This window comes from Nymphaea colorata, chromosome 10, assembly GCF_008831285.2.
Source record: "Nymphaea colorata isolate Beijing-Zhang1983 chromosome 10, ASM883128v2, whole genome shotgun sequence".
NCBI classification, from domain to species: Eukaryota; Viridiplantae; Streptophyta; class Magnoliopsida; order Nymphaeales; family Nymphaeaceae; genus Nymphaea; species Nymphaea colorata.
This window is the reverse complement of record NC_045147.1, coordinates 5,974,428-5,989,284: the sequence shown is the minus strand read 5'-3', so window position 1 is coordinate 5,989,284 and position 14,857 is coordinate 5,974,428. Positions and strand designations below refer to the sequence as shown.

General features: G+C 43.7%; 1 protein-coding gene across 1 annotated transcript; it reads right to left on the bottom strand.

Moving 5' to 3' along the window:
* Window positions 1-3,714: 3,714 nt before the first annotated feature.
* Window positions 3,715-6,211, bottom strand: LOC116262215 (GPI-anchored hemophore cfmA-like). Its single transcript, XM_031641357.1, has 3 exons — window positions 6,071-6,211; window positions 3,901-4,035; window positions 3,715-3,807 (listed from the first exon to the last, which is right to left on the bottom strand). The coding sequence occupies exons 1-3, from the start codon at window positions 6,209-6,211 to the stop codon at window positions 3,715-3,717; spliced, it is 369 nt and encodes a 122-aa protein (XP_031497217.1).
* Window positions 6,212-14,857: the final 8,646 nt, after the last annotated feature.

Sequence of the window (14,857 nt, the reverse complement as noted above, 5' to 3'; positions counted from 1 at the left end):
TATCAATTGCACTTGGTCGATGTAGTGTTGTAATACTAAAGGGTTTTCAATCTTGCCATCGCCCAAATCGGTCCAACAAGCTGGCGATCTGCACAGCCTTCCATACAAAGCCTCAAAAGGTGCTATCCCAATACTAGAATGGTAACTGTTATTATACGCAAATTCTGCCAATTTCACATGTTTGTCCCATTTTCCCTTCCACTCTAAGACACATGCACGCAACATATCCTCTAAGGTTTGAATGGTCCTCTCAGATTGCCCATCAGTTTGGGGGTGGAACGCTGTGCTTAGCTTAAGCTTGGTACCCAATGCCTTTTGCAATTGCCCCCAAAACTTGGAGGTAAAACGTGGATCTCGATCTGAGATGATAGACTTTGGCACTCCATGCAATCTCACTATCTCGCCAATATATAACTCTGCAAGACTTTCTAAAGACTGACTAATTCTTATTGTCAGAAAATGAGCGGACTTCGTAAGTCGATCAACAATCACCCATATGACATTATGTTGTCTTCTGGTGTGAGGCAAACCTACCACAAAATTCATCGTAATGTCTTTCCATTTCCACACTGGGATATCAATTCCTTGCAACAAGCCCCCTGGCCGTTGATGCTCTGCTTTGACCTGCTGGCAAACTAAGCACTTTGCTACATATTCTACAATTTCACGCTTCATTCCAGGCCACCAAATTTTTTTTTTCATATTCTGAAACATCTTTGTACTGCTAGGATGCATAGAAAACTTTGATTTGTGAACTTTATCAAGCAACTGTCGCTTCACCCCTTCATCTCTAGGGACCCACAATCTTTGTCGGAACCGCAATGAAACCCTCTTCATCTTGATAATACAAAGAATTTACCTTCTTGCTTTCTTCCATGTTCTTAGCAAAATCAGAATCTTCCTTTTGCTTCAATTTAAGCTCATCCAACAAAGGATGTCGTATCAAAGCCGTCTTTGTTGTTTTGTCCTCACCACAAAGATAAGGCTGCCATGCTATCACATCTTGCAACAATGTCCATGAACGAGTCAACATACTGCACAACGTTGCTCTGCTCAAAGCATCAGCCACCACATTCGCCTTGCCTAGATGATGTGATATCGTAAAATCATAATCCTTTAAGTATGCAATCCATCTTCTTTGCCTCAGATTTCGATCCTTTTGGGAGAATATATACTTCAATGACTTGTGATCTGTAAACACCTCAAATGTTACCCCATAGAGATAATGTCTCCAAATTTTCAGTGCAAACACAACCGCTCCCAACTCCAAATCATGAGTGGGATAGTGTTGCTCATGTACCTTCAACTGTCTTGATGCATAAGCTGACTCCTGATGCATCTGTGTACACCACAAATCCAGAATGACCCGATGGAAGCGTTAGAATAGGGGCAGTAGTAAGCTTGTCCTTCAGGGTTAAAAAACTCTTTTCACATTCTTCATTCAAAAGAAACTTCACTCCTTTTCTTAATAGCTTAGTCATGGGCGTAGCTATTTTTGAAAAGTCTTGTATGAACCTCTGATAGTATCCTGCCAATCCCAAAAAGTTTCTAACCTCAGTTATCCTCCAGTTCTGTATAGCCGACACCTTAGCCAGATCGACGGATACTCCATCCTTTGAGATTACATGTCCCAGAAAGTTTACCTTTTCTATCCAAAATTCACATTTTGAGTATTTAGCATAAAGCTTATGCTTGCGCAAAAGGCACAACACACTTCTCAAGTGATCTATATGCTCTGCCTCACTCTCTGAGTATACCAAAATATCATCAACAAAAACATTAACAAATCGATCCAGGTAGTCTTGGAACACCTGATTCATGAGGTCCATTAACGCTGCGGGGAACATTGGTAAAACCAAAAGGCATGACCCTGAATTCATAATGCCCATATCTAGTTCGAAAAGCAGTCTTAACAATATTTTCCTCCCGTATCAAGAGTTGATGATAACCTGTCCTCAGTCTTGCATTATTGAGTTGATCAAACAAGTCTTCAATTCTTGGAAGCGGATACTTATTCTTGATGGTGACTTGATTCAGCATACGGTAATCTATGCACAAGCGCATCCTCCCATCTTTCTTCTTAACAAACAACACTGGTGCTCCCCACGGTGACACACTAGGTCGGATGAAGCCCTTGTCTAAGAGCTCTTGCAATTGCTTCTTCAATTCTTCTCACTCTGCCGGTGCCATTCGGTATGGTGCCTTAGAAATGGGAGCTATCCCTGGTAACAACTCTATCTGGAATTCCACTTCTCGTGTTGGAGGCAAACTTGACAGTTCCTCAGGAAACACATCGGGATACTCACTCACCATGGCAACCTCCTGTAACCTCGTTGGTTCAGTCTCATTGGTCAACACATTGACCAAGAATGCAACACTTCCATTTTCTATCAAATGTTTAGCTTTCAATGCAAACACCATTATCTTGTCAGTTCGACTAGCTTTACGAGCATGGAATTCTACAAGTTGCATCTCATCAGTCAACAATCGTATCTGTTTCTTCCTGCAATCTATATTAACGTAATGCGCATATAACCAATTCATGCCCAAAATCACATCGAACTCGCTGAGACTCATGATCACCAACTGTGCAGATAAGTGATGTTGATGGATCTCCACGTCCAGATCAGGTAGATACTCGTGACATGACTCTTGAGCATGCATAGGGCTAACAACTTTTAAAACATATGGCATTTTCCTAGCCGACACTTCTAGTGAAGTAGCAAATCGACTAGATATAAATGAATGAGTCGCCCCTGCATCAAACAAAACTTTAGCAATATGAGAACCACTAAGTAAAGTACCTTCAACAAGGTCGTGTGCCTGAAGCTCCTCCACAGTAGTCGCATAGACACGTCCTGTCGTCTGTCATGCGCTAGAAGGACCGGCCTCAGGCTTCTTCAATTCTTTTTCTTGTCTTATGGGCAATCTTTGATGAAGTGCCCCATCCCTCCACAATGTAAACACGCCCCGGTCACCCGATAACATGGCTTTCCGGGGTGCACACGTGAGCAAGTTGGGCACCTTGGTGAAGTCGGAGTGGCCATTGACCCATGTGTGGCCTCACTGCGGGTTGGCTGGTTCCGTCTGAACGTTCTGTCATCACGCCTCTCATATGGCCTTGCCCTGCCTGCAAAGGGTTGGCGCTTGACCTGCGTTTGCCCATAGTGTGATTGCTGGCCTGCCTTCTTGTGGTGATCCTTTTGTGTCCTTGCCCAGTCCTCTTCTATGCATCTTGCCATGGTGACGCCTCATCCAAGTCACGAGGTCTGCTTGTCAAAACATTGCTTCGCAGTCCATCCTGCAGCCCGCGCACAAACTTGCCTACTCTGGCCTCATCTGTAGTCTAAAGGTGCGGGCAATACACCTTCAAGTGTCGATATATCGTAATGTATTCTTCCAAGCTCAGCTGATTCTGCTGCAAATCAATAAACTCTTGCATTTTCTTGTCTCTGACATGCACTCGAAAGTAAGTGTTGAAGAAGGAATCTCTAAACTGCTTCCAAGAGATTGACAGTTGGCCCGCAAACCGGATCTCACTAGTCGATTGCCACCAATTCTTGGCAACACCCTTCAACAAATAAGAGCCATAATTCACTTTGTCTTCTTCTTGCATCTTTAGAAGCCCAAAATGCGTTCAACTTCCTCAATCCATTCTTTTGTCTTGTCTGGATTGCCTTCTCCTGTAAAGACAAGCGGCTGCATTGCCATAAACTATTGGTACGACACCGTCGTTGCCTTCTCCCAAAATGGCCTACTGGTGTCTCCAGTAGGGGATGTATGGCTCCTCTGATTACTGACCATCGACTGCACAAGGGAGGTCAGTGTCTGCAACGTTATCAGCAGTATAGTCTGCTGATCCACAGGTGGAGTCTGTCTCGGTGGGGTTTGGGCACCCACACTAATCTGAGCATTTTGTTGCCCAGATGTACTGTTATCCACTGGGGTACGTGCATCAGAATGGGCCGAACTTGGCTCTCTTTGTGCCTCTATAGAAGGCTCGGCACGCTTCTTGCCCCTACTTTGATACTCCATCTGCACAAACAAGAACTTTTATTCTCAAACCAAGTCTATGACCGAACTCACAAATCAAATCACAATATGCATGAGCACAAAGTTCAAAACATCGATCACATTATGTACTTATACTTGTAAAATAAAACTACAATAACAATTTAATCAAATAGATGCGTACCTGGGCAACACGGCTTTACAGATAGGTTTTAACTCACATCCATAATGGGGTTTGTCATAGCTTTGATACCAAACCTGTCACACCCCAACCTTTTTGACACTCAAACACATTTTTTTTTTCTAACATAAAGCATTGAAGTGTGACGACACAACAATTCAAAAGAGGGAGCTATGCCATTCAAAACAATGGAGCGAACTTTCATTCATATAACAACTTTGATTCATACAAAATCACATCTAAGTGTATGACAAAAATGCTCCAAAACATAGAATTGATGTCTAACAAAAACAAGACATCAATACAATCAAAATAAGACGCACCGGCGCTACAAAAGACCCAAAACCATCCCAGTAGAACGTGAGTAAAGCCATCTGCTCAACCTGCTGCCCCTGGTCCACCAAAACCTGAAAAATGAAACAACAGAAGGCTTAGCCTTCACAGTATGGCAACAAGCTAGGAAAATTCCAAACCCTCTTAGGTAGAGCTCAAATCTGAGAACAATCATAAAAACAATCTATCATCATGTCGTGTCAGGGTATAGTCACATCATTTGCCAAGAAAACCCCTTACATAGACCACGACATGTAAAGGCCACTCAAGGGCCATAGTAACACAATGTCAATCTCATGCAAAGCATGCATAAACATTTCATTTCATTCATATCATTCACATGCACATCAATCACATATATTCGTTCACATACTTTCATTTTCATTACCTTTAGTGAATTGACAGTTCTTGTGGGTACAAACACTCGCATGTGCACACCATGGGCGGCCCATAGCCGGGAGAAAACCCCTGTGGTGGCCCATAACGGTATGGATCCATTCATCCGCGGCAGCGATAGAGCACTCATTCATGGGTGTGTGAATTCCACGGAGAGATACTCTGCCTTCCTTAGGACACCTAGGTTGGAAAGGCAGGAGCCCAATGCTCCAAGCACAACACACAACAGTACTCTGGGGCCTTGCACCGCCTGCGGTCCGAATAGGTGAGACGAGTGGCGAAAGCGGGACGTCTCCCAAACACATTGCCACAACCCACTCGCCTCTCATCTCTTATTCATACATTATTATCATTACAAAAGCACATTCACAAAATGACTGGCTAGCTCATGAGGTTGGTTCTCTTCACGAATGCACCCGCACCTCCAATTGCCTCCACATGAGGTTTATATATAACATTTAACAGTCATAGCTAGTCGTCATACAGTACGGGTACAATTACCCTCCAATTCATTCATTTGCATCATTCTCCGCGGTAATGTCTATGCAACTAAACACAACCTTCACATCAATTATCACAACAATCACCTCTTTGAAAAACTTAGCCAAACCACACAAAGTAGTCTCGATCTGTGATTGGCTCGTAGCTGTCCTATGCAGTTATCATTCTAGGATGCTTTCTAATGCACAATTGGGGTCGAGGAGACACTCGACTCGATACCCCACCTCATCTGTCCTAAACAGTTATCAATTCTAGTCTGCACATGCAAATGCGTAACATTTTCAAAACATGCTTCTTGTTAGAATCTATTGTAATAGGGAACCGGGTCCGGATATGGATCCGGTCCCATGGGCGTGGGTACCGAGGCTGGCTCGGTACCCTAGGCAGGTCTTTCTATCTCTCCCTCTTATATTCTCCACTTTAGTGTAATTGTTGATTAAGTGAGAATAACATTTTTCTCTCTCCTAGGGTTGCGGTTGTGCCCCTAGGTTAGAGCTTCTCTGTGGTTTTTCACCTCTCCTTGAGGTTTTCCACGTATATCGTGTGTTTCCTCTCTTTCTCCTTTTCTTGTTACGTGTTTCTACATGGTATCAGAGCCACCGGGTGTGTGGTTTTTGCTCTGTGATCGTGCGCTTCCGTTGTTTCCACCGATGCTCGTCTCCCGCCGCTGCCGCCTGTTCTAGCCCCGCTGCCGCTACTGTCGTTTGTTCCAGCGCCATCGCCGGTGTCAGTTCTACTGCCGCCGTCCGTCCCAGCACCGCCGCCCATCCCAGCGCCCGCCGTCGTCATCGCCGCTAGCGTTTTCTCCGCCTCCACTGCCTCTTGTTTGTCATCTCTGGTGTTGGGTACTGCTTTTCTTGGGTGATTGTGATGGCCGAAGCGATGACTCCCAAGATTGATGATGCCCTAGACACGGGCAGCAATACCAAAAGCGAGAACTTGCCTGTTCAAGTCACCTCTATCCGGCTGAACAAGGACAACTATATCCCTTGGTCTGCTGCCCTAGAAATCGGGATAACCAGTCGTGGTCGCCTGTCATATATTACTGGGGAGAAGCCTGCACCTTCTAAAACCGATCCACGATGGGCGGCTTGGGCGTTGGAAGATAGTCAGGTTAAAGTATGGATTATTGGCTCTGTTTTTGCAGATATTCAGCCTTTGATCTTGCGTAAATCGACTGCATACGACATGTGGACTATGCTTTGCAGCCCTGAAGACTAAATGGGAGGAACTAGACTACCATGTGAATGATGACTGGCATTGTGGTTCAGATCATGCCTTGTATTGGGATAAGGAATGGATGGACAAGACTTTTATTTTCCTTGGAGGCTTACGCGATGAATTTGAACCTATTAGGAGCCAAATTCTTAACTGTGACGAGATTCTCGGGATTGAAGAGGTGTATGCTCGTGTGGAATCGGAGGAACAGCGATGCCAAGTGATGCACATTGACTCCAGTCAGGGAAGTTCTCCGTCAGCCTTTGTTAGTCGTGCTTCAGGGACTGGACAGCGCCCTGCTCGACGGTGTAGCCATTGCAACAAATTGGGACATTCTGTTGATTTTTGTTGGGATCTTCATCCAGAGAAGCGTCTTGTTCGGGGTCGTCCCCCTCCTAGTCGGCGGAGTCCTTCTGTGCCTGAGCCTAGTCAGAGTGGTTCGTCAAATGTTGCCAAATCGAAGCTTTCTTCCGATCAACTCAAAGAACTGCAAGCTTATATCAGCCGACTGTCTACTACTCAGGCTAGGCTCAGTTAGCCCAAGCTCTTGTTGCCACTAGTGATCAAGGTAATTCCTCACATGGTGATTGGATTGTTGACAGTGGCGCTACGCATCATATGACCGGGGACCCTAAGATGTTCCAAGAATACAAATTGTCTTCTGGGTAGCAACGTGTGTCTATGGCTGATGGCTCCTCTATCTCTGTGGCTGGGAAAGGGAGTTTGTCCTTGTTCAATAAATACTGCCTTCATAATGCTCTTCATGTTCCCAATATTCCTGTGAATTTGTTGTCTGTCAGCAGTATTACCAAGGAACTCAATTGTAATATGATTTTTTCTGTTGATCGATGTTTCCTGCAGGACTTGGTGACGGGGCAGAAGATTGGGATTGGTTCGGCTATTGATGGTCTCTACAAACTGCCTGTGTAGGTTGCATCTGCGCTTATTTCAGCCACTAGTGGACAGTTGTCAGGCGCAGAAGACAGATCTACTATTATGCGATGGCACGAGCGGCTTGGTCATCTTCCCTTTCAGTTGATTAAGAAGTTGTTTCCTAGTTTGTTTCATTCTATGTCCATGGACTCCTTCACCTGTGAAGTGTGTCAGTTGGCTAAACATGTTAGGGCCTCGTACCCTATTTCATTCAATAAAACCACTCGTCCATTTGCTTTGGTTCATTCTGATGTTTGGGGACCTTCGGGAGTACCCACTTGTCGTGGTTTTCACTACTTTATGACTCTTATGGATGATTACTCCCGTTGTACGTTCGTGTACCTGTTGAAAGAACGTAGTGAAGTTCCTGTTATTGTCAAAAACTTTGTGGCTTTTGTTGAGACTCAGTTTCAGACCTCTGTCCAAGCTTTTCGCACTGATAATGCTAGAGAGTGTGTCTCTCAATCCCTAGATGATTTCTTGAAGAGCAAGGGTATTGTCCATGAAACGTCCTGTAGTTACACACCTCCCCAAAACGGCGTGGCTGAACGAAAGAATCGCCATTTACTAGATGTTACTCGGGCTATTATGTTCCATCGGCGGGTTCCTAAGCGCTACTGGGGTGATGCACTCCTCACTAGTGCCCACCTTATTAACCGTATGCCTACCCGTGTATTGCAGGGTCATTCCCCGTATTCCATGCTTTGGCCGACTCAGAATCCCTGGCCTCTTACTCTGCGGGTGTTCGGGTGTGTATGTTTTGTTCATGACCATAGTTCCACTCTTAAGAAACTTGACCCTCGGTCTATCAAGGCTGTCTTCCTGGGGTATTCCTCCACTCAGAAGGGATACAAATGTGTTGATCCTACCACTTCTAAAGTCTATGTCTCCCGGGATGTTACTTTTCATGAACATGAGGCATACTTTCATGGGAATCCTCTTCAGAGGGAGTGTCTAGGGAATAGTAGTGAAGAGTATTCCTCACATCAGTTGATTCAGTTTATGGATTTTTTGGACTACAAGGCTAGTGACAGTGTGGCAGCCACAGTTAGAGATGATAGAGACAGTCACATGGACAGGGGCCTTGCTGATAATCAGCCTACAGCCCGTGATCACTTGTTTGGCCAGGTGTACGAAAGGAAGAAGACTGATGTGGTTGAAAATGTTGATGTAACCAATCCCAATCCTGTGAGTTTGTGTCTAGGGAACAGTAGTAAAGAGTATTCCTCACATCAGTTGATTCAGTTTATGGATTTCTTGGACTACAAGGCTAGTGATAATGTGGCAGCCACAGTCAGAGATGATAGAGACAGTCACATGGATGGGGGCCTTGCTGATAATCAGCCTACAGCCCATGATCACTTGTTTGGCCAGGTGTACGAAAGGAAGAAGACTGATGTGGTTGAAAATGTTGGTGTAACCAATCCCAATCCTGCGAGTTCCCTGGATGACCCAAGTCTGATCAATGAAGAGCTTCCTATAGCCCTGCGCAAGGGCACCAGGTCTTGTACCTCTCATCCTATTTAGAGATTTGTCTCTTATGCGAAACTGAGTAAGAATTACAAATGCTTTATTACATCCTTGTCTAAGTCTGTTATCCCCAGGTGTGTGGAAGAAGCTAGAGAGGATCCTAAATGGCTACAGGCCATGACAGAGGAGATGGATGCCTTGGCGAAGAATGACACTTGAGAAGTTGTTGATATTCCCAAGGGGACTCATTTAGTTGGTTCCAAGGGTGTTCAATGTGAAGTACAAACCAGATGGTACTGTGGAAAGGTATAAGGCTCGCCTTGTTGCAAAGGGGTTTAGCCAGAAATATGGTATTGATTATCTTGAAACTTTTGCTCCTGTTGACAAACTAAAAACTGTGAGGGTTATCTTAGCTCTTGCCGTGCAAAAGAAGTGGAGCATGGATCAGCTTGATGTCAAGAATGCATTCTTGAACGGCTAGCTAGAAGAAGAGGAATACATGAGCATGCCTCCTGGATATGTTCAAAGCGGGAAATGTTGTCATCTCAAGAAAGCCTTGTATGGATTAAAGCAGTCCCCTAGAGCATGGTTTGAAAGACTGAGGATAGTGATGAAGACTAATGGATACAAACAGGGGAATGGTGATCACACCCTTTTCATTAAGCAGAGAGATGGCCTGGTGAGTCTCCTTCTTGTGTATGTTGATGATATGATAGTCACAAGTGATGATGACGAAGAGAAAAAGAAGATGAAGGAGAGGTTAGCTGCCGAATTTGATCTTAAAGATTTGGGTAAACTAAGGTACTTTCTGGGATAGAGATTGCTCGGTCAGAGACGGGGCTGGTTATGAGCCAAAGGAAATACACTTTGGATCTGTTAAAGGTGATAGGTAAACTTGGATGTAGGCCCTTTCTAACTCCAATGGAGTCTGGCACAAGGATAAGCATCAAAACTGGCACAATCTTAGATGAGGAAGGAAAAGGGAAGTATCAGCGGCTAGTCGGTAAGCTTATCTATCTTACTCTTACTCGCCCTGATATTACATATGCTGTGAGTGTGTTAAGTCAGTTTATGCATGCTCCTACTGATTGTCATTGGAAGAGTGCAGAAAGAGTGTTGGGGTACCTAAAGAATGACTCAGGAAAAGGATTACTGTATACTCAGCAAGATCAACTCAACATTGAAGGATACTCTGATGCAGACTGGGCAGGATGCACAGATACTAGAAGGTCTACGACAGGATACTGCATATTTCTTGGGGGTAACCTGGTGGTATGGAGGAGTAAAAGACAGGAAGTCTGTTCCAGGTCCAGTGCTGAGGCTGAATACAGGGCTGTTGCTATGGGGGTTACAGAAATGTTATGGCTCAAAATTCTTCTAGCAGATATTGGGGTTAAAATGGAAGAGAAGATGAGGATGTATTGTGACAACAAGTCTGTGATTAACCTGGCAAATAATCCAGTCCTGCATGACAGCACCAAACATGTGGAGATAGATCGCCACTTTATACGGGAACGCATAGATGCAAAAGAGTTGATCCTGCCCTATATGAAGTCTGAAGATCAAGTTGCAGATGTCTTAACTAAATCCTTATGTACATCTCAATTTGAAAAGAATGTTAGCAAGCTTGGCATGTTCGACATGTATGCCAAGCTTGAGGGGGAGTGTTAGAATCTATTGTAATAGGGAACCGGGTCTGGATATGGACCCGGTCCCATGAGCACGGGTACCGAGGCTGGCTCGGTACCCTAGGCGGGACTTTCTATCTCTCCCTCTTATATTCTCCACTTTAGTGTAATTGTTGATTAAGTGAGAATAACATTTTTCTCTCTCCTAGGGTTGCGGTTGTGCCCCTAGGTTAGAGCTTCTCCGTGGTTTTTCACCTCTCCTTGAGGTTTTCCACGTATATCATGTGTTTCCTCTCTTTCTCCCTTTCTTGTTACATGTTTCTACACTTCTAATAGTCTTTCAAAACAAATCATATCATGTATCAAACCGTTTTCATGCATACACACATTTGTTCGCAAAACAATCCATCAATCATATCAAAATCCTAGGATCCCACGATCCTATGAACACTTTGTATGATTTTCCAGAAATCTGTGTCTCTCCGGCCTGAAACAAGAGTGATTGAGTACAGAAGGTAGAAGTCGATGGAAGAGAAGGTGCAGTTGGCGTAAAAAACCGCACTGCAATCCTTAATCACTGTTATTAAGACAACCTAATCAAATTACAACAGTTTGTACAAAAATATGTAAAAAAAAAGTTACAAGTATGCCACCGCCTAGTATATTTGGGCGTGTGGTTATAAAAGAATTGGATCGGGTCGTCTGGACAGACCTGATCCTGGGTGCACAAACTTAACTTGTTCTTCAATTCCTAGAAGTGCTGTCCTGTGAGTCCTTTGGTGAAGAGGTCAGCTACTTGTTCACTGGTGGGTACATAAGTAGGCAAGATCTCGGCTTCTTCAACCTTCTGACGGATGAAGTGTTGATCAATCTCTATGTGTTTGGTGTGATTATGTAGAACGGGGTTGAAGGTAATTTTTATCGCACTTTGGTTGTCACATAGTAATGGTGACTGAACAATAGGAAGGCTGAGTTCTCCAAGAAAATAGCATAACCATGACGCTTCAGCTGTCCCAGCAGCGATCGCTCTATATTCTGCCTCAGTGCTAGATCGAGCAACCGCGCACTACTTCTTACTACTCCAACAAATGAGATTAGAATCAAGAAAAAGACAGAAACCTGAAACTGATCGTCGATCATCGGGATCTCCTGCCCAGTCTGCGTCGGCATAGGTATAAATGCGATGTCCAAGCATAACACTGGGGCATCTTGTGTAGACTAGTCCATCTCCAAGAGTAGCTTTGAGATACCGTAAGATTCGCTTAGTGGCATCATATGTCCTTCCGTGGGTGCATGCACAAATTGAGAGATCTGATTTACAGCATATATTATGTCTGGGCGTGTTAAAGTGAGGTATTGTAACATACCAACAATGCTGCGATAGAGTGTAGGATTGAGATGCAGCAGTTCCATTAGAGGCAGTCAATTTAGTGTTGACAACACTAGGAGTAGTTAGGGGTTTGCAATTAATCATGTCTGCCCTATCCAAAATATCAAGAGTATACTTGTGCTGCGTAAGAGTCAATCTTTCATCTGTCTTGTCAAGTTCAACACCCAAGAAGTACCGTAATTCGCCGAGATCCTTCATCTTGAATTCTTGCTTCAACATATCTTTAACATAAGATATATGTGAAGAAGAATTCCCAGTGATAACAATATCATCAACATAGCTAAGTAACCAAGTGGTAGCTTCCCCGGTATGGTAGATAAATAAAAAGTGATCGAGAGAACTTTGGAGAAAACCAACTTGTTGTATATGATGAGAAAACCGATCGAACCATGACCTAGAAGCCTGCTTCAACCCATATAGAGACTTGTGTAACTTACATACCCATTTTTGAGGATCATGTGTAGCATAGCCGGGAGGTTGCTCCTTGTACACTTCTTCCTTTAGAATCCCATGAAGGAAGGCATTTTTGACATCCAACTGATAGAGAGTCCATCCATATGAGACTATAAGAGAAATAATTACGCGGATCGTTCCCATCTTGATGACCGGACTGAATGTTTCATCATAATCTTCCCTGTATTGCTGAGTGAAGCCTCGCGCCACAAGACGAGCTTTATATCGATCAATGCTACCATCAGGCTTATACTTTAGTTTGTAAACCCATTTGGAGCCCACAACATTCTTACCATCTGGACGAAGAACAATCTGCCAAGTCTGACACTCATTCAAGGCTGCCATTTCCTCATTCATAGCTTTAACCCAACATGTTTTCTTATTTGCATGTTGATAACATTTTGGTTCCACCTTTTTGTAGACTTCTGTCATAAAAAAGCTGAAAATCTAAGGAAAAATTGTTATAGCTCACCCATCTATCAATAAGATGCCGTACGCATTGTGATTTGCGTGGAGCTGTGGTAGGGACTGACCGCCGATAATACACCAGGCCTGAGAAGCGGTTATCTATAGGTGGATCATTGGGCTGAGAGGATGAAGGCAGGCTGTCCAAGAAAGTGGTGTTGTCCAAGGAACTATTGACAAATTTTTCTGGCTCATCAACAACTTTCTCTCTCTGCTCAGGCAACATTTCCGCCCCTTAAAATTTCAGCATGTAACCAAGTATCATATATCTCATTTTTATCATTGAGTGTCACAAAAGGCGCCTTTGGATCCTGTAACCTGCTTTCATAAAAAACAACATGCTGTGAAATATGCACACGCCCAATTTTAGGATTGTAACATCTATAGCCCTTGTAATTTTCTACATACCCCATAAATCTGCACAAAACAACACAATCTTGAAATTTGTTTCTTAAGAAAACATCAATATGCACGTAGCACACACATCCAAAAACACGCAATTCCTCAAAATGTGGCTGTTCCTGATGTAATAGAAAGAATGGTGATTTTCCATCAAGCAAAGCCAATGGCAGCCGGTTTATAACATGGACAGTTGTATGAAAAGTTTCGGTCCACAATGTCATAGGTAAATCTGTCTCATGCATCATGCTGAGCACACTTTTAACGATATGCCTATGTTTCCTTTCAGCAATTCCGTTTTTGCTGAGGTGTATGCTGGCATGAGATTTGTCGCTGTACACGACTAGCTTCGTGCTAAAATAACTTGGCCTTCAGATCTTCAAAGGATGGGAGGACAGGTAGAACTTCCAAAGCTGTGCAAAATATGTGAAAATCAGTTCCCAGTCCACTTAAAGCTTGCTGCACCTTGTCCTTGTCACTGGATGTCCAATGACAGCAAGCTGGTCGCTTATTTTTTTTATTTCATTCAAATATTCCAAAACTGTACGCGTCCCGCGCTTGATGTCCTGAAACTGCCGTTTTAATTGTAGAAATCGTGCTTCCGATACATGAGAGTACGTCGTGGCAAGCATAGACCACAACTCTAGGGCTGTTAAATCATCATCAACGCCTCCCAATACTTCCTCTGATAGAGTAGAAGTAATGTAGGCAACAAGAGACTGGTCGTGAGCCAGCCAAACTTCATACTCAGGGTTGTTTTCAGTAAGAGTTTCATACTCAAATCTGATCTCAGTCCCAGCCAAAGTCCCAGCAGCTTGATCTACCACTACAATCCTCTTCACTTCACGGTCGATGCACTTTGGGGGCACTGGGGTGGTGAAATCGATATGTCCATAGAGTTGATGGCTCTTAATAAATGGGACTATTTGACATTTCCAAGTCAAATAGTTGTTGTGATTCAGTTTTTGGGAGACAAGTTGGGAGAGAAAACTTGGAGATAAGAGAGAGGAGTTTCGCTGGTCCATGGCTGAATAATGAGAGCAGAAATCGAAGAGGAATAATAGAACGGGTTAGGTATTTTGCGTAATGGTTTGGTTTGGAGTTTGGAAGAATTAGGACAAAAGGGGATTAGGATTATGTGATGTAGAAATTAAATGGAACAGAATTAGGGCAGATAACACAGAGGTAGAATTTAGGGCAAGTACTGGAATTTGGGCAAATCAGGCCAGAAATAGGATTTATATCAAATACTGGAATTAGGGCAAATCACGCCAGGACTGAATCCACTTACCGGAAGACGATGCTCAACCTGGCTCTGATACCATGTAAGATTTTCCATAAATCTATGTCTCTCGGGCCTGAAACAAGAGTGATTGAGTAGAGAAGGTAGAAGCCGATGGAAGAGAAGGTGCAGTTGGGGCAAAAAACCGCACTGCAATCCTTAATCACTGTTATTAAGATAACCTAATCAGATTACAA